The 19,856-nt window shown below is 41.8% G+C and overlaps 2 protein-coding genes across 4 annotated transcripts in view; one reads left to right on the top strand and one right to left on the bottom strand.

The window, feature by feature from the left end:
* The window catches only part of Kif24 (kinesin family member 24), a 78,301-nt gene extending 69,947 nt beyond the window's left edge, over window positions 1-8,354 (bottom strand). Inside the window, exon 1 of the mRNA XM_063226358.1 lies at window positions 8,049-8,354. The gene's annotated coding sequence lies outside the window, so the exon portion shown is untranslated. The remainder of the gene's footprint in view (window positions 1-8,048) is intronic.
* Window positions 8,355-8,386: 32 nt separating this feature from the next.
* Window positions 8,387-19,633, top strand: Nudt2 (nudix hydrolase 2). 3 transcript variants are annotated; one of them, XM_005004059.4, is made up of 3 exons: window positions 8,387-8,537; window positions 16,496-16,636; window positions 19,051-19,633. In XM_005004059.4, the coding sequence occupies exons 2-3, from the start codon at window positions 16,510-16,512 to the stop codon at window positions 19,365-19,367; spliced, it is 444 nt and encodes a 147-aa protein (XP_005004116.1). In that variant the 5' UTR covers window positions 8,387-8,537; window positions 16,496-16,509; the 3' UTR covers window positions 19,368-19,633. The 3 variants fall into 3 exon arrangements, with proteins under 3 accessions (XP_005004116.1, XP_013009080.1, XP_023421263.1); XM_013153626.2 differs by lacking the exon at window positions 8,387-8,537 and adding an exon at window positions 11,337-11,416; XM_023565495.2 differs by lacking the exon at window positions 8,387-8,537 and adding an exon at window positions 12,207-12,230.
* The last annotated feature ends 223 nt before the right edge of the window (window positions 19,634-19,856 follow it).

The raw sequence follows: 19,856 nt of genomic DNA, 5'->3' as shown, positions 1-19,856 counted from the left end.
TGGGGATTTAGCTTAGTGGCTTAAGTGCCTGCCTGGTAAGTGTAAGGTCATGAGTTTGATCCCCAATACCAAAAAAAAAAAAAAAAAAAAGAAAGGAAAAAAAAAAAAGACTATGAACATATATGTGTTTTTAGGTAGAGTTACTACAAAAGCCATACAAGCCACATTTTGCTTTCTTCTTCACTAGCTACAGTCTTTGTAATAGAAATTAATACATCTTTAAAGAGATGTTTTGCCTTGTTTTTTCTTGTTTGTTTCTTGCAGTACTGTAGACTTTTACATGCTAGCAAGTGCTTTAACACTGAACTACATCTCAGCCCTAAAGAACCATTTTAATGAATCATCAAATAACAAAAAATTTCCTGTATACTAAATATACCAGGCTTTGGTCATGCAATGTTAGGCTTAGGGTAAATAAGTTTTTGAAAATTATTATCACTGTACCCATGTAGAATATGTTCATTTTGTCTTTCTTATTTATCTAATTAAAGCTCTTGGGATTTTCATTCCTGCAATTTTTATTCATTTCTTCTATGAAGAGTCTAAAAATACATTATTGCAGGAGATGATGGCTCACATTTATGATCCCAGGACTAGACTCAGGAGGTTTAGGGAGAATTGCCATGAGTTTGAGAACAGCCTGAGCTAAAGAGCGAGTTCAAGGCCAGCAAAAACTACACAGAGAGACTTTGTCTCAAACAAAACAAAAACAAACACCTATATGCGTACTTGATAACTCTAACCAAAGCTCGAATTTTTTTCTAACTTTTTATTTTACTGGGTACATTTTAGAGATACATAATGATCTTTCATCACAGGGAGTTTGTACCTGTACACGATATATCTTACTTCTGTTTTCTCCATTCCCCTCCCTTCGACCCCTTCATAGCTCAAATTTCTATGGAAAATGTTGGTATGTTTTCTCAAGCTTTTCCATGGTTAACTATGTTTTGATAATCATAGGATGATGTTTCAGGGCAAAAACATTTCCCTTTTACTTATTTATTTATTTTTCTTTTTATTGGTACCAGGGATCAAACTCACGACCACCTGCTTGCAAGGCAGGTGCTTATGCCGCTGAGCTAAATCCCCAGCCCCTACATTTCCCTTTTAGATGCATCTAAAATTTAGATTTTTTTGAGTGATAAAAATGCTCTAAAATTGGATTGTGATGATTTGAATTGCATAACTGTGAATATACTAAAAATTACTGAATTGTATACTTTAAATAGGAGAGTCTGATACGTAAAATATACTTTTAAGCGTTAGGGGAGAACTCAGGGCTTTGCACAAGCTCAGGGGTGGGCACATGATCTACCACTGAGTTATACCCTCAGCTCCTACAATATGTGAATGCATTTCAGCCACACAATGTTCAAAAAGGAAAAGAACCTCAGAGAAACAAAGTGACTCTGCACAGCTGCAAGACTGAGTTACCTGATTCCAAATTTAGTTTCAGCCTGTTCAGGTGGATAGAGTTACACAGTTCAGGTAGAGGAGTTTGAGGGAACACATTAAAGGGTTGGATTTTGTCTATATCCTCAAATGTGAACAAACTTTTAAAATTGTGACTAACGTTGCATATATTACCCTTCCAGCTGATTTTCTCTGCCACCAGAAGAAAGTTGGAATTTCTGCCAACTCAATTTCTTTCAAGACCTAATTTTTTTCTTTTAACTTTTTAAAAGGTTAAAAGGTTTAAAAACTTGACATATAAAAGTCATGCATTTATGGTGTCATATTATGTTTGTGTATGTGCAAACATTTAAAATGTTCAAATCAAGGTAGTCATACCTGTCTGTTCAAACATTTGTCTCCTCTTTGTCATCAAAACATTCACAACCTTTCTTCTTTTTAAAGTACATTACTATCACATGCCATGCATAGTGGTGTGTGCCTGTGATCCCAGCACTTGGGAGGCTGAAGCAGGAGAATTGCTAAGGCCAGTGTGGTTTACACACTGAGTCTGAGGTCAATGTGAGTTACATGGTAAGATCCATGTTCCTCACACCAAAAATAAGCCCTGAACTTTCAGCAGTCATTCTCCATTTTACTCCAACTCATGTAGCTCAGACAACCACTATTAATAGTTACTTTTAAAGGGATTATTCACAAAGTCCACTGGCCCAATGGCCCACTATAATGTTAGAAGCTGATACAATATAAACCTATCATTCTCAATTTTCATTGCAAGGTTTCTGCACCCCAGTGTTAGGTACTAGATTCCCAGGAACACAAAACATGCAGACTTATACTGGCAGATTAAAAAGTGAATAAATAATAACACCGGGGATTTAGCTCAGTGGCATAAGCGCCTGTCTGGCAAGCTTGAGGTCATGAGTTCAATCCCTGATACAAAAAACAAACATAAAATGTGAATTATATAGTATATTCTTTCTCCTCAAAAGGGCATTCATTATTTCAAACTAGGAATTATTCTATCTATAGACTACTGATTTCAACAGAAGACAAATGATACTAGACAACTGCTTAGAACAACAGCTGCAAAGGAAACAGAATATGATACTTAATGGAATTCTCAAAGTAAGATGAGGATTTGGGATACCAATCTGTGAGTTTCCCAATGTATTTTCTTAAAAGTAGTTACTGAAAAAAAAAAATAGCTTCAAGTTTGTTTATGGCTAGGTAGCTAATGTTTCACAATTACTACAATTCCTTTCAAAAGCCTTATGATGGGTTGATTGATTACATTTTTAAGTCTGGTGAAAAGCTTGAGAACAGTTACTTGAAAATAAACATAACAGAACTGATGAACCTGGTACTCTTTGAATAGTGCAAGTATTATTTTCTCTAAATATAGAGGTTTGAGCTGGTTTGGTGGTGTATGCCTGTAATCCCAGCACTTGGGAGGCTGAGGCAGGAAGATCATTGCCAGTTCAGGACCAGCCTGGGTTACAAAGCGAGTATAAGGCCAATCAAAACTGCATAGTAAGACCTTATCTCAAAAACACAAAAATAAATAAATAGTTTAAATTTGAAATAATTACCAGGAGCAGGTGGTAACCAATACTGGATTTAAATTCAGTGTGTGTTTGGGAGTGCTTTACTTTTAAAATATCCATCTAATACAACCTCACGAAGTTGTTATTTACAGATTTTCACCTTCAGTCATAAAATACTTTCAAAAAATTTTATCTCGTGTTTAACTGGAAAAACAATTATTACAGTCAGCTTTTATGAATTATCAAAATGATACAGATTCATTCATTCAGGGTTATATCCATTTGAAACAGCTGCCACCATGGCACCAGGAATTATTTCTAAGGGAATGACACTGAGAAAATGATGAACAATTTTAAAAACTAATTCCATTTGCTGTGATTTAAGTTAATATGTAATTAATTGTGCTATTCCAATTAATCTTCCAAGACTTTTATGGTAGATGATAATTATCATCTCCCTTTTTACAAATGAAGAAACTATTTACAAATGAAGAAAATATTACTACTTTAACCAATCAATTATCAACATAGAAAGGAGTCTAACTTAAAAAACTGTTCACAAATGCAGTACTGCTTCTCATTACTGGTGAAATTTCAACTAGTATTTTTGGCCTAAATATGGTGCAATATTGCCAAGTCAATCACTTTTAGAATTGCAGTACAACTTAAGTTTACTTCACAGCAAAAGTGTCACAGATGTGTTCTGCAGCAAAACCATTCAAAGATCACTATTAAAACATCTCCACGATTCAGCATCTGAACTAATTGTTAATAACAGTACTCATTATCTCTCAACAAAATTCAGTCCTCCACCCTCCTCTTTGCTGGGGGCCTGAGATGGGTACCACATCCATCCAGTCACTCATCCTAACCACCTTTCTCTCCTTTAATCCCAAATCTAACCAACACATCAAGCCAACTTAATCAACTAAGTATGTCTTGAATTTCCCTTCTATCTTTAGTCCTGCCACAACTGCCTAAGTGGTTCGGCCCCACGCAGCTCTTATCTAGATCAACACATGCCTCTTAACTGTTCTCCTTGCCGGTAATTTTGCCCATTCCTGATGATTTGTCAGATCAGCAATCCCAGCTGCTCCCTTTTAAAAAATCCTCTAACACCTTAACATCCATTTTCAGAGCAAAAAGTCCAAGCTCCTTGGCATGCTCCACAAAGCCTTCCATAATCTAGCCCTTTCCTTTCTCTCCAGTTTAGTCAACATCTGCTTTATTTCTCTGTGTATTAATTCATGTTGAACTTTTAAGTGGCCTCGCACTCTGATCAAATCTCACTACCTTTTTTTTTTTAAAAGACATGGTCTCACTATGTTGCCCAGGCTGGCCTTGAACTCACAGCAACCTCCTACCTCAGCTTCTCACATGCTGGGATTACAGGCATGTGATGACTTCTGATTAAAATACATAAGAGGTTTTTTTCTGAATTAACCAGATGTGATGTTCCTTCAGTGTTCATATCATACCTTCGCATAGCTCTATCATTAGTTACACCGTTATGATTATCTCTGAATATGTCTGTATCTCGCACTAGAATGTGATCTCCTTGTGATCAAGGAATATCATCTCATTTTTTTGCTCCAGTGTTTAAACAGTCTGAAAATAAAATAAACATTCAGTAATTGTTCCATGACAAATATTCCTAACACTACCTTTAAAACTCTCAAAAGTATTTGCCACCATCTGTAATCATGGGTGGTGGAACCTTTTGTATCAGGGTAATGTGATCACTTGGCATACTTGGTGGCACTTACTGCCCCTGGCAACAGAATGAAGGACGCGTCTATTATTCAAACAAATGCAAGGGTCACAGCTCCAATGAGAACCTTTATCCAATCACTCACTTTGAGAGCCTTTTATGAGCAAAGCCCTGCTATTGACATTGGGGAAACAACAGTGAATTAACAGAAAAGGTCACTTTTGGGCCAAGGATTTAGCTAAGTGGCATAACCACCTGACTGGCAAGCTCACAGTTGTGAGTTAGATCCCTGGTACCAAAAGAAAGAAAAAGAAAGAAAGAAAGAAAGAAAGAAAGAAAGAAAGAAAGAAAGAAAGAAGGTCACTACTCTTCTGGCACTGTTATCCTTGTGGGAGGAGATAATTAACAAATAAACAGGGTAATTTCAGATGGCAATAAGTACAACTTAAAAAAAGGGGTAAAGGGGCCTACTTTACATAGCGTGATCAGAGGAGGCCTCCTTCCACAGGAAACACTGAGGGGAAGCCTAAAGTGGTATGAGATTGGTAGGAAAAGCATCACACACCGGGGGGAGTGTGTCAACCCTAAGATGGAAATGAGCATGGCATGATCAAGTTATCAATAGCCAGTTTAGCTAAACAGTAGGTGAAAGGAAGAGAAAGCATCTGAGGACAGAAAGGTAGGGGCCAGATTGGGTAGGATTAATTGGGCTACATAAAGGTGTCTTTTTTTTTAATTGACAGACATTTTACTTTTTAATTTATTTTGAAAATAGTAAAATCCAACAGAACAAAGCCAATCGAAACAATGCACTGAAGTTGGTACAGAACTTCAGAGTAAGGATACCGGGATAACAGTAATGGGGTACCACAGTATATCTTGTTATCTTCACAATAGTTGTCCCTTCAATCAGGTATACCCAAATCAAACCCAAAACAAAACATTATAAAACCTGTCAAAACAGAATAATGAATAGAGCAAAACAATCAGAACAAAGCAAACCAGTGAAAACAATATTGACCTTCAAACAGAAGATAGAAGGAAATCCCCCGTATTTGCTATATTGTATACCATCATGCTCCCAGTTGCTCAGGAGGGTGTGGAGGGGGACAGGGAGGGGATGGGATGTTTGATTCTCAGCCATGTGCCAGTAGGCTCACAGGAGAAAGTGTCTGTCTTTAATGATTATTCAGCCAGTTCTGATGAGTACACTGCATGGGTGAAGATAAACGGAAAGTGGGATACATAGGAAGCACTGAACACAAAAGGTGATGACTTGGAAAAGATTTTTGCTTTAAGGAAGATTAACTAGAATAATGTAAAATTAAGCCTAAATTCAATGTGATATATAAGCAACATATAATACCTATTGTTATTCATTTGTATTTATGGGAAAGTATTTCTTGTTGAATATATGTAAATATCAAAATCCTTGGACAGTGATTCAAGCATAAAATGATCACAGTACTCAAAATGTAAGAAGTAAAACCCTATTCACTACTATTATTGTTGTTATGATTAAAAGACAAGGTCACTATATTTCAAGCTGACCTCAAATAATCCATCAGCCTCAGCCACATGGGTGGCTGGCAAAGTGCATGCCATTGCATCTATCTCTGTGATCAAGTTTGCTGAGCCTGCATGGAGAAAATGGACTAACAGGTTAATCACAGAATATTAGATCTGGAAGAGATCTGAGATAAGTTCTACCCTTCACTTAACAAAACAGCAGCCCAACTAAACAGCTGTTCCTCCTAAACTGAAGGTGGGAAGATAATAATATTATTTAGCCAAGGACACACGATGAGCAGCTAAAGACTTTTCATTAACAACATAAAACCAAATGTTTTTAATAAAACGACTATCTGGGCAGCACACTGATGTGTTACGCTACGAAATGTGTAGTATTTACATAAAGCCCTCCATACAGTCATTTGTTCAGAGTAAATGTTCGATAAACAGTAGTTAGTATTTTAATCTCTAGGAGAAATCTGAGTCTGCTGCCTATCTGATAGCAATTACTGAAAACTGGTACTCAACTTTAATATAACTCAACTCTGATTTTCTAGATGAAAAAAGTGAAGTCTAAATGTGCAGATAAGTCAGGTGTGGTGGCACAGTCCTGCAGTCCCAGATACTCGGAAGGCTGAGGTAAGAGGATCACAAATTGAAGACCAGCCATCCTGGACAATGAAGCAAAACTTTATCTCAATAAATATAAATAAATAAACATAAACAAATGGGTAAATAACTTATAAAACCACCCATAGTGAATGAATTAGAAACCAAATCCTGAATACCCAGGCCAGTTTCTACTACACTACACAGATCTGTAGTTTAGGACAGTATTTCAAACTTCATAAAAGGGTAATAAGAATTGTAAGCTACTGTACCTGAATTTTTCAACCCTTTTATTAAAATTACCATTGAGCTAAGAATTTAATATATAAAAGAATCATCAGCAATGAGATGGTGAATATATAGGCCATGCGTAAACAACAAATAATAATAAATTTTACCTTGGACATCTGATGGATAAAAGGCTGAGCTGTTATATGCACTAAGTAGAGACCACGATGTCTCTTTATAGAATATAAAAGAAAAAAATGTTATAAAACATTTTCCAAGGCACACTTAGTGTCTGACAACAGCTGTGGGTCACATAGCAAGGAGGGACACCTTCTGGCGTACAGCAACAAAATAGTTTGTTTTAAGCAAAGACTAATAGGAGTTTTACTAAACAGTACTGAAAGACCAAGGGTAAGCCACAAGGTAGAACTGTAGCAGCCAACTGAAAAAACTTCACTTTTCAGAGGGAAAAGGCTAAGTTTGAACTTTCAGGCCCTTTTGCCTATGAAATTAGGGTGCAGTCCTCTTCAACTCAAATGTTTTCAACAAACCATGTCGGAATGGGAGAATTCAGTCCGTTTGTGACGAATTAAACTCAACTGAATATATGCACTTTCTATGACGAACGTAATCATGTGCTGCAAACGTACTAATAAAAATAGATTTTGAAAGAAAAATGAACAAATATTTTTGCAAAGTTGTAGGACTTTAACTGTTTTCAAAAATTCTATAGGAGGATGCAGAAGAATGGAGTTTACGTAGTGCACGACCCAAAACCAAAGAGGATGAGTTAGGAAGAGTTCAAAAGGAAGACCTCACAAGGTGGCGTTCAAGACAAGTGCAGCAAAAGTGTGGGGATAAGAAGTGTGGAGTGGGCGAGCATTCTGAAGACCCGGAAGAAACCGAGAAGCAAACGCCAGTCTCTCCACGCGCTCGGCAGGCGCCAGGCGCACCCTCTCCCGAAGGGCAGGCGCCACGGTCTCCTACCGGCTTCGTTCCGCCGCGGCTCCCCTGCCCATTCTCACCTTGGGGACTTCACAACTCTTCCTCAGAGAATCCCATCAGACAGGACAGAGAAAAAGTGATTCCTTCTGAAGAGAGCCTGTAGGCCCACGACCTGATCGCCCAGTCAGCCGGAGCCTCAGGCCACCGCCAGGCCGCATCCCCATGGAAACGCCGCGAAGCGCAAGTTCGAACGCCCGCGCTGAAACCCGCGCGCCAGCGGTCTGGCACACCCACCAATGGACATGCAGGGATCCCGTGACGTTTACCATTTCTCCACCAAAAGCCAATCACAAATCGAAGGAAACAATGGGCGTTAACTCTTCAGCCAGTCCTTCTGCTTGAGTGAAGGTATCGCGATATTCTCAGCGAGCCAAAGGCACTCTAGAGGCGGGAAAAAAACTCCTGCTGCCCCATTCTGTTTGTCGCCCGAAGCGCAGCTGAGCTCTTCTAATTGGTCAGTGTACTGCCGGTCTCCGTTCAAGGCCCACCTCTGCCTCCATCGGCTTCCGGTGAGTACTCTGAGCCAACCTGGGTTTCATTTTTCGTGGAAAAGCTGAGGTTTAGAGTAGTGGGAGTTTGCTACTGACTAACCACCCTTCGCTGCAGAGTCAAAGGTCGACATACCGTTTTCCAGGATAACTTGAGGCGTGAATCGGCCAGGCCTAATCTCTCGCAAACCCTAGTTCCCGTCTGCACCGGCTGACCGGGATGGGATGTGGTCGGGGTTTCAGTGGTCAGATGGTGGTGAGCGGGGTAAGGGGGTCATTAGAATTACAGTGACTGGCGAGGTCCGAGTTGAGACTTAGCGGTTCGGAAGCTATACCTTCTCTTCCCTGGACCCGGGTTTTTCTTTCTTACCTGTTAAACCTCCAAAAGAGATGCTGCTTTCCAAAAGAGATTTTGTATTTTCTAATCGCTTCAAAACTAGATGTGATGCATGCCTATAATCCCAGATTTCTGGGCGTCTGATGCAGGAAGATTGAAGTTCAAGCCTAACCTGGGCAATTTAGTGACTTAGTGAAATCATACATAAAAGTGACAGTCAGCTGACACTGGGTGTGGTGGTGCATGCCTGTAATCTCAGCATTCAGGAGACTGAGGCAGGAGGATCACTGTGAAGTTGAGGCCAGCCTGGGCTACATAGTGAGTTCAAGGAATTCTGAACTACATACCAAGACATGCCCCCTTCCCACCAAAAAAAATGCTGGGACTGTAGCTCAGTGCAAAAGCTCTGAGTTTGAGCCCCAGGACTTGTGCCCTCTCAAAAAAGTCATCTTTACCAAATTACAGCCCAACCTAAATCAAAGGCCTTGTTGCCTACAGACTATAAACTGTACCAGTAGAATGTCTTGAGGGACTTTTCACATACTCTGCCCTGTACCTAGAGTGCCTATTGTTTCCATTTTTATTGTGCCTGCCAAACTCCTAGCCATTCTTTAAGGTCCTTCTGAGGAACCCTTTTGACCCAAGATGTTTCCTCACTACCATTTCATCTTACAGGTATCCTGCTGATGCACAAACCGCACAGTAACTTTACCTGTCTGAATGTCTTCTCCTGTCATTAAGCTGTGAACCCCTAGAAAGTCAAAGTTTTGCAGAATTTAACTTCATATCTCCCTTCAGTCCTGTCACACTATCTGTTGCATAGGGGTATCTTGAAAGACGTTTAATGAGTGAAGGGTTACTGGTACATTTGGGTTCTAGTATTAGAATTCTCCAAATTTGCTTCCCAGAATTGAACAGCAGATGGCAGTAATATGCTGCTTAACAAATCTTCCCTGAGAACAATTTTTGTCCAACCTTGTCTGACTTTGGCCTCATCCTAGAATCCAATATGCCATTACAAGTGACATTCCTGTTTCCTTCTTCAGTCAAGCAGCAAAGATTGCAAAATGACTCAGCAGCTTGGTCTGTGAGATGAAATTGGCACATACTTAAGGATGGGGCACTTGAGAGACAGTTTCCTTTATTCACGTAGTAAGGGTCTTTTTTTCTTTTTCATTGTTATTTTTTCCTTCTCTTTGTTGTTGTTATTACAAGATAGAACTTTATTCGTGGATGTGTGCCTCATTGCTGCTGATTCCAAAAGGGGAGAAGGAAACTGGCTAACAGGGTGATTGTGAGGTGGGAAGCGAGGGAGAGCTGAGCAATCACTCTGCCTGTGAGCAGGCAGAGGGGATCTTTCTCCTCGCACCGAAGGCACTGAGCAAATTTTCTGGACACCACATTCTTATGTTAGGTGTCTGTGTGCTTGTCCAAGGCTAGTATCAAGACTGGTGCATCCCTATAATCCCAGCACTTGAAAGGCTGAGGCAGGAAGATTGCCGTTAAGTTCAAGGCCAGCCTGAACTACATAGTGAGTTCAAGGACAGCTGAACTACATAGCGAGACTGTGTCTCAAAGAAAAAAAAAGAAGGGGCTGGGGATTTAGCTCAGTGGCATAAGCATCTGCCTTGCAAGCGTGTGGTCGTGAGTTCGATCCCCGGTACCGATAAAAAAGAAAAGAAGAAAAAAAAGAGGGCCAGGGATTTAGCTTTGTGGCATAAGCGCCAGCCTGGCAAGCGTGAGGTCATGAGTTTGATTCCTGGTACCACCAAAAAATGAGAAAAAATAACACTGTGCTCAGTATCTTGGTGCTTTTGAATCCCTGGGCTATTGGTTATGGCTTTGAAAATGTGGTTTTAAGCTCCTACTTCCCAGAGAAGAGCAGTAGAAGCATGGAAACCTTTATCAGACAGGCACTTTTGGTGTCCTTAGTCTGTATTGTCCACTCTAGTCTCCTCTGGTGTCCAAGGCACCAAGATCTTAATATACTGTTCCCTCCTCCCCAAAACCTGTTAGGGAAAAGGTTATCAGCTACACATCTAATCTCCAGATGATGATAGGCTAGAAGTTTTGAAACAAAATGATTTTACAAATTCTTCGTGTGTCCTCTTTCAGGCCCATTTGTACCCCAAGCCCTATTCTTTCATGGCTAGCAAAGCTGGTAAAGGAAAAAAAAATATGACTTTGGAAATAGACACAATTGGCTTCAAATAATTGCCTTGGGCAAGTATTTTAACTTTTCTTAATAGATCAATTTCCTTATAGATTCCTGGTGATAATAATCTTGTCTTGAAGAGTTGTCTTGAGCATAAGATACAATAGTTTAAAGCCCTCGAACAGTGGAGCTGATGCCACATTCACATTCTGTTCATAACATGGTGGCAGGAAACATTGTTTATGCATACAGAGATTTAAACTATGAGGGGCAAATCAGGAGGAGGATTTGGGGAGCCCTTTCCTTATCTGAAAGTGTATTTTTGAGGCTGCAGGTGTGGCTCAGTGGTAAGTGGAGCGCTTGCTTCCTGTGCTTACGGCCCTGGGTTCAATGCCTGGTACTGCATAGGTAAGTAAGTAAATGTGTATTTACAGAGGCTTTGGGGGATGAACAATGCTTGCAGTAGCACTCTGATTAATTTGATGAAGACGTTGGAACACATCAGCATAGCAATTTATCTATAAATTCTTTTTTGGCACTAAAGTCCCAAACCTCCTAGGCCATAAGGGAATTCTATCTATAGAGAAAGCCAAGAGCACTTTTTCTTAGCTTCTGGAACCTTCTGATGACATTGAAGGGTTTTTTGTTCTGGTTTTTTCTAACCACCTCAGGCACTCTGCCACTTTTCTGAAGTGCGAATTGCCTGCTGTCAGCCTAGAGTTCTCACCTCCACAATCCTGGCTGCAGGCATATTTGCATATTGGATGCTGTGTTCTTTAACCCCCTGAGGTTTGCATCCACTTGGAATCTGTGTCAAAATTGGCTGCTCTCAAACCTCCAGACAGTTTCAACTCCCTGGTCTTCAGAAAACCCCCAACAATAGCTCCATTGACTTTTATGTAAATGGAACTCTTCAGGAAAACACTGAGCTGTTTCCCAGGGTCCCAGAACGTACTCAAACATTTGTTTGAGTGGGAGGTGGGAAGAGCGGTCTGTTGATTCAATGAACATCTGTTGAGAGCTGCTGTACTGGGTCCCAAGGAAACAGAGCTCATATTCTGGCTCTTCTCCGCTAGATACCAAGAGAGAATTATTGTGCAGGTACTCGTGCTTACGATGGCTTCGTACTGTGTCCCTTGAGCTAAACTGGAAGTATATTTCTTAGGATTCCCTTCCTCTCCTGTTCCAGGTCAGCACTGACCACAAGAAAATTTTGTGTAAGGTAAGAAAGCTGAAGTAAGCACTGAAGGACGGAGCTGGCTGTAAGGCGTGGTGGTGATGCATAGGCTTTGGTACTGGTTGGCCACTGACAGCGTTCTGCCTCTGTGCTTAAGCCCTGTAGTAGAAATCTGTGAAGTGTTTAGAAACCAGAGAGCTGCACAGGGAAGACAGCATCTGAGAGGACTAGAAGGGTGCTTGTATAGTGTGTATGGGGAAGGAGGAAATTTTAACAAACAGCTGGCGTAAGCTAAGCAATTGAAAAACAAAAAGCTAAGCAATTGAAAGGGAGTAAGGAGTCCCACTTTTCTGGTAGCATTAAGCTTTCCATTGTCCATGTCACAGATGGACCATGAATTTCTGATCCTGGCTCTTCTGATTCCATTGAGATTAACTTTTCACTGATCTAGTTCTTAGATGCAGTCATTCCCAGTGACCACACTGAAATACATTCTCACTAGACTGTACCCTGTCACCACCCTACAGTTCTCCCCTCACCCCTTGCCACATAGCAAAATACTGTCATGGTGTCCGCTCTCCCGTAGCTCCAAATGGCTACCTAAGGCCTAACGTTTTTATCTCTTGCGGGCGTGTTTCCTTCCCCAGCTGTATGGTGGTAGCAGTGGCCTAGAGGGACACTCTGGAGCTTCCTTTCTTAAGCAGGACACTGTGTCCTCTAATCTTGGAACCCTAAACTTATCCTGGGGCTCCAGCATTTGTTTTGTTTGGCTCTACCTGAGGCAAGAGCAAGGCGTGTTACATCTGTCATTTCTAGTGTTCTCTGGACATCTTTAGAGGAAGATACAGACCAGTGGGCTGTTTCTGTCTGAACTGTGAGCCAGGAAATCAAAGCTTTGTTCTCCAGTTCTGTGGTGATAGTGCTTCGTGCTTCCTTTTGGCTTCCAGAACTGGAAATGTTTTCAGTATAAGTAAAGCATCCAGGAAAATAGAGCATAGTATTTAATAAAAGCCTATCACTACTTTACCTATGAATTTTACCTTATTATATATACTATTCTGAACTATGCTTTTTTTCACTTAAAATGTCTGAATATCTTTTCTTACAAGCAGCACATTTAGTTCTCCATTTTTAATGACTTTACAATATTTTATCATAGATGTACTACAATAATTTTTTTTTTTTTTTTTTTTTTTTGTCTCTTTGAGACAGAATCTCACTATCATTTCAGGCTGGCCTTGAGCTCACTTTGTAGCCCAGGCTGTTCTCAAACTCAAAAGGATCCTCTTGCCTCAGCCTCCCAAGTGCTGGGATTATAGGTGTGTGCCACCATGCCTGGCTTATAGACACATATTTGTTTCTGCTTTCTTTTCGTATAATGCAAACAGGTTATAACAAACATCCTTATCTATATATCTTAGATATTTCTGTATGAGAATCCCTAGAAATGGAATTGCTAGGTCTAAAAGAATGTGCATTTTGTTTTCATAATTATTATTAAACTACCTTCCTACAGGGGAGATACAAGCTCACTCAGCCACCGACAGCGTCTGAGAGACCAGCGGTGGCAAACCTGTGGTACAGGTGCCGCATGGGCTGTTAGTTATCACTGAAAGCTTTCTAAGGCTTGGATCATTTCAAAACTCCCATTTGAGTGCATTTTCAGTCCTTAAAAATACATTTTGCTGGGCTTGGTAGTGCACGCCTATAATCCTAGCACTGAGGAGACTGAGGTAGGTTGAGCCCCACAAGTTCAAGGCCAGTCTACATGGCTACATGGTCTCTCTGCAGTGAGATCTGTCTTTATAAAGAAAAACAGTTTTTTCAGGTTTAGGAAATGACATGGGACTGGGGATTTAGCATGATGGTAGGATAACTTGCCTTGCAAGCATGAGGTCAAGCCCTTGGGGTGAGGAAAAAAAAAGTTTGGAAAGGTCTTGGTGTTGGATGTTTGGTTTTCTAATGAGAAACCCTTTCCTAAAGTAACATTACCGTTCACAGTATTCTCATCCTGAGAATTGCCCTTGAACCCATTTCAGTTTGGGGCTGATTTTTATGCCTTTGACAGCCTAGGTCTTGTTTTTGCCGAGCACCAACAAAGTGCCTTGGAGGGCCAGCAACCTTCTCTGCAGGAGCTCTGCTATCTTGCTATCGCTGAGCTGGCTCCTCCTGTCCTGCTCATGTGACACTGGGCTTGTGCTGCCTGTGCTGCTCTCCCAGCCTTCACTGTGTTTAAGATACCTGGCTTGCTTTTGTTTTGCCGTCCTTGGGACCTGTGCCTGTGCTCTGCTCTCTACTTAAACTGCACTGTCTCCTGTTTCCCTTTACCGTATTACCCTTGACTCATCTTTGCTCCTCTGCTCAAATATCCCTTCTTTCAGGAAGCCTTGCATTATCCCTCAAATAAAGTCTGGCTCCTTGTCACGTTTTCCTTGGTAGCATGTACCTTATGACAATTATGTTTAAATGTGTTTGATTAGTCTACCTCTCCCACAAAATTATTAGCTTCCTGAAGGCAAAGGCATAGCACAGGGTTCAACATCACAGATACAACCAACCACACTGGAAAATACTAAAAAAAATTGCATCAGTACTGCACATGGACAGACTATTTCTTATCATTATGGCCTAAAGAATACAATTTTAACAGCATTTAGATTATACTAGGGATTGTAAGTAATCTGGAGATGACCTAAAGTATGCAGGAGGGCAGGAGGGTGTGTAGGTTATATGCGAATACTAGGTTATGAGATTGAAAAACTGTGGATTTTGGTATCCTCATGGGGTCCTGGAAGTGGTCTCCCTGGATACTAAGGTGTAGTAGGTGCTCAGTATTCACTGAATGAATGACGTGAATGTTTCTGTAGCAGGGCCATAAGTAAAAGGTCGTCCACATTTTTTGTTACTTTGATTACTCGTGTCCCTGTGGATAAGACATTTTTTATAGAAATTTTGTTTCTATTTCTGTAGACATTCTTACTTTCCTCCTGTATTTGTCTTTCTTTCTTGATGTTGTCATTTACCTTTTTTTTGAAATGGAAAATATTTTTCTAGACAGAGTCTCATTATCCATAGTGAGTTCAGGCTGTAGTTAATATTCCTTGTGAAATTCCAAATAATACAGAAATATATGGAATAGAAGATAAAACTTTCCCAGTAATGTCATCTTACAGAGATCACTATTAATGAGATATTTTTCTGCACGTGTAGAAATGCCAGTTGTGAACATCTGTAATCCTAGTTACGTGGAGGCAGCTACAGGAGGATTGCAACTTTGAGGCCAGCCTGGGCAATTTAGTGAGAAACTCAACAAATAATTTAAAAAGGGCTGGCAGTGTGACTCATTGGTGGAGCACTTGCCTAGCAAGAAGCCCTGGAGTTCTGTAGCTCAGTACTGCCCCCAGAAAAGAAAAAAGAAAAAAATATACATTGATTGCATTATTCAGATCTCTTTACAAAAATTAAATCCAGTAGTCTTCACAGCAACATTCCAGGTAGCCCAGTATCATCCCACCTCACAGATGAGGAAGGGTGGTTCATGCAAATAAAGGTCAGGTTCATGATGTGGACCACTATGGTAGTCTGCCTCTGCTGGGGTGGGAAAGAGATTTTTTTCCTTTGGCCTGTCTGAACTTTAGATTTCAACCATGTGAATATCTAGCATGTTAAAAAGCCCAGACAGCTGGGCCATGTGGTACACATTTGTCATCCCAGCAATCAGGAGACTGAGGCAGGAGGATCATGAATTCAAGGCCAGCCTGGGCTGTATAATGAGATCCTGTCTCAAAAACCCAAAGCACGCCCAGGATGTAGCACTGTGATAGACTGTTTGCCTCCCATGTGCTAATGCCTTGGGCTTAGTAGACAGTATCAAAACAACAAGGGTAGCAATGGAAAACAAAAGCAAAACATGGATAAAAGACAATCTCAGCAGAGTACACTACAGTAAGGTGCTAAGCTGCCTGTTTTAGGAAACCCCGCTGAGCCATCACAAACCCCACTCTTGAGTCTGGGTTTCAGGCCCAGAATGTAGGTTGTAGGTTTACTTCCAAGGATCTCGTTTTATGCACCCACACATTGTGTTTTACAGGAGACCAAGAGGACTGAGGTAGAGACCACACTGAGTGAGTGTGGTTGCCGAGGTCCTGCAGTCACACACAAAGGTCTCATCTCATTCCTGGATTTCCTCTGCTGGCCCTTGGCATGCTGCCCCTTTCTGTGGGTTATGAGGTCACTGTTAGCTGGTGTGTGCTACTCGCCAGCACCCAGGTAGATATTCTTGTTTCATGAGATGTCACTTCTATGTTAAGTTCTTAGGTAATCTATGGCTCTGCGAGCATGTGGTTTGATCGTCTTTCGAAGACACTGTATTCCCAAGATGGACAACAGTACAATTGAGTTTCTTCTGCTACAGGCATCAGATGGCATTCATCACTGGACCCCTCCCAAAGGTTTGAGACCAGAGGGGTGGGTCTTGGGGAAATGCAAGCGTTGCTCAGAAATTCACCCTGGACTGGGCGTGGTGGTGTGTGCTTGAAATCCTAGCACTTGGGAGGCTAAGGTGGGAGGATCACTCTTGAGTTTGAGGCCAGCCTAGGCAACATAGTGAGTTTAAGACCAGTCTGAACTACATAGCAAGGCCCTGTTTCAAAACAAAACGAAATCCACCCTACTGGACCCCCTAAAACACTTGTTCCCAGTGACTGTGCAGTAGGAGAAGGTGGGGTAGGCAAAAAACCCTCGATCCTTTCTAAATACAAGGTCTGCAAACCAGCCAGAGCTGGAAATAGAATTCTGTGACTGAATCCCAAGGCAGAAGCGGCAACTGGTGTTTTCTTGAGTATCATTTACTATAGCTCCAGCCTCTGTAGTGAATGACAGCAGAGGAGAGAAGTCACATGACGAGGAATTGGGGAGGATGGGATCCAGTCATGACCAAACTATGTGTCCCCTCTGTGGGCTTTCCATTTTCTCTCTGTTAAAGAACAATTTGATTAGAAAATTCCAAGTTTTCTTCTGATTTCTACTCTGATTTCATTTGCTCAAGTTCCTTTGATGCCTTGTTCAGCATCTGCTGTCACTAGGTTTCTCTTTTGAACTAAACAGAGAATATGAGTTCTGGAGTATTTCTAAACATAATTGTATTTGGGGTTAGAAGGATGGAGGGAGGCTGAGGCAGGAGGATTGTGACAATTTTAACTCCTGCCTGGGCTGCCAGCTGAACTACATAGTGAGACCCTGTCTCAAAATTGCCTGCCCCCAAAAAGAGTAAGATGGATTCTATCTAATGGTCCTGATGGAGAAGTGCGGCCATTTAGGGAGAAATGGGCCATTCTTGCCTGACACCATGGGATTATTCCATCAGGTAAGGACAAATAGTGACTCTGGCACCTGCTGGGATGAGGAGCCCAGAGTAAACAGCCCCCAGATGAAAGGAGCACTGGGATGGAGAGAGGTGGACCAGGATGTAGAGTTGGAAGAAAATAAGGAAATGGTAACAGAAAACAAATTTTTGCACATTTGAGATACAAGGAAAAAAAGGTGGAGAAGAGACAAGTGTCATAAATACTATGAATAGGAATATTCGCACTTATCTCCTGATTGCCCAAGTCACACTGCGTGGTTCCTCTCACTGAAAGATGTAAAAGGACCTCTAATCACTTTCTGCTTGAGCTTAGGGAGGAGTTACCCTATTAGCGCTGATGGGCAGAAAACTAACCAGATATTCCTGGGAGGGGTGTACTTAGAAACAGGTTCAGACAGGGTAGTTTAGGGTGGCCTTAAACTCACTATGTACTCCAGACTGGCCTCAAACGTGCAGCAATCCTCCTGCCTCAGTAGTGAGTTCTGGGATTACAGGTGTGCACCATGACGGCCAGCAGAATGGCTCTCTAAGTGGCAAGCTCCTGGTTTTCTGCATGCTTTAGGTTACTGCTTTGTGAGCCCTGGGAAAAAGAGCTGGTAGGATACAGCTCCATCTCCAAACAAAGAAGGGAAAACCTCAAGGTTCTTGTTCTACATGAGCTCCCAAACCAGGAGGCCCCCAGTACCTTGCCTGAGCCGTGAGTTGACAGAGAAACCTTTCCTTCCCAGAGCTTATGGGCCCCTTTGGACATGATGAGTCTTTACAAGAAAGGCCAAGAAGTGAAGCTGAGGACTGCTCCAGTCTGCAGAGCCTCAAGTTCTCCTACAACAGTTTCTTGGCAGCCGCTGGCTGCTAAATTGTCTTAGAACTGGCTCTCAACTTGTCCTTAGTCTAAGTTCCCACCAGGATTTTCCCTACGAACCTGAAATCTGGCCTTGCTCAGTTAGAAAGATGAAAACAATTTGGAAAAAGCCTTGATGGTTACATGGAAACACCTGCTGGTGTAGCAGCACAGAATTCTGAGCCTGTGTGTTGGACCCTGGACTTCAGGGACTTCAGGACTCCTTGTTCAGCCAGCCCCTTCCCTGCCAAGAAGGAACTGCCCCTCTTTGGAGCACTCGCGCTATGGTCTCCTTGAGGAAGTGGTCCCTCAGCGCACAGCAGAAACAGAGCACCAGTGAGTAAGGAGGCAGGGGACTGAGGAGGCCTTTCTGTGGAAAAGCAGTACTCTAGCCTGACTTGCTAAACACATGGTCTGTTTTACTCTACAAAGAAAGTGGAGTGGGGATTGCTCAGACCCCAAGAGCCAGACACTACCCGTCTTGCACCCCTTCCCAGGCATGTTAGGGTATTGCCAATCACCAAACTTCCCTTAAGCCAAACCACCTAGGAAAATCACCAAAGTACCTATCATTAAATCATGTAGCCTGAAAAAATCCAGCACCAGAAACTGCTGCCCATTTACTTCTTTTCCTTTTCTTTTTCCTTTCTCCTAACCAGGCCACGTGAACCCGGGAGAGAATGACTTAGAAACAGCCCTGAGGGAGACTCAGGAGGAAGCGGGCATAAAAGCAAGCCAGCTGACCATCATTGAGGGGTTCAGAAAGGAGCTCAATTATGTGGCCAGAGGAAAGCCCAAAACAGTCATTTATTGGCTGGCAGAAGTGAAGGACTACAATGTGGAAGTCCGTCTCTCCCCCGAGCACCAAGCCTACCGCTGGCTGGGGCTGGATGAGGCCTGCCAGCTGGCTCAGTTCAAGGAGATGAAGGCAGCATTCCAAGAAGGACACCAGTTTCTCCGCTCCACAGTGTCCTGAGCAGGCATTTTCTTCTATAGCTTCCTCGGGGGACTTCGGAGATTAACCTACCCTCAGCCTAATCAAAAGGTGTGCCTATCTGGTTTGTAATCACCAAGAGGGGATGAGTTAGTGGAATCAGTTTAGAGCTCTCAGATAAGAGCAAACAAGAATTTGAACTGAGTGAAAAGACAGGAGGAGTAGAATTTATTGTAAGAAGGCCATGCCCAGGAAGTGCGTTCTTCTACTGTTTAAATAAACCTCCAGCTGCTCGCTTGTCTTTCCAATCTGTGTTTATTTCCTACACTGTTTTGGGGCAGGGAGGTGGAAAGAGTAGTGGGGATTGAGCTTAGACCATTTTTGCTTTAAAATAAGCCCTCATCCCTTTTTGAAAATTTTGAGACAGGGTTTCACTGAGTGGCCCAGTTTGGGCTCTAACTTCCAATCCACCTGCCTCTGCTTCCCAGAGTTCTGGGATTCTAGACATGTCTCACCATGTCTAGAATTTCT

Source organism: Cavia porcellus, unplaced genomic scaffold (genome assembly GCF_034190915.1).
Source record: "Cavia porcellus strain 051 isolate PalLab524CR breed Dunkin Hartley unplaced genomic scaffold, mCavPor4.1 scaffold_1, whole genome shotgun sequence".
Taxonomy (NCBI): domain Eukaryota; kingdom Metazoa; phylum Chordata; class Mammalia; order Rodentia; family Caviidae; genus Cavia; species Cavia porcellus.
The sequence above is the reverse complement of the archived record's forward strand: the minus strand, read 5'-3'. Positions and strand labels throughout refer to the sequence as shown.

What these genes read in the sequence shown, in the direction of transcription:
- Nudt2 (XM_005004059.4), top strand. Translation starts at nt 16,510, where the DNA reads ATGGCTCTGCGAGCATGTGGTTTGATCGTCTTTCGAAGACACTGTATT. An exon ending in TCACTGGACCCCTCCCAAAG is followed by an intron (nt 16,637 to 19,050) that starts GTTTGAGACCAG and finishes TCTCCTAACCAG; the next exon opens with GCCACGTGAACCCGGGAGAG.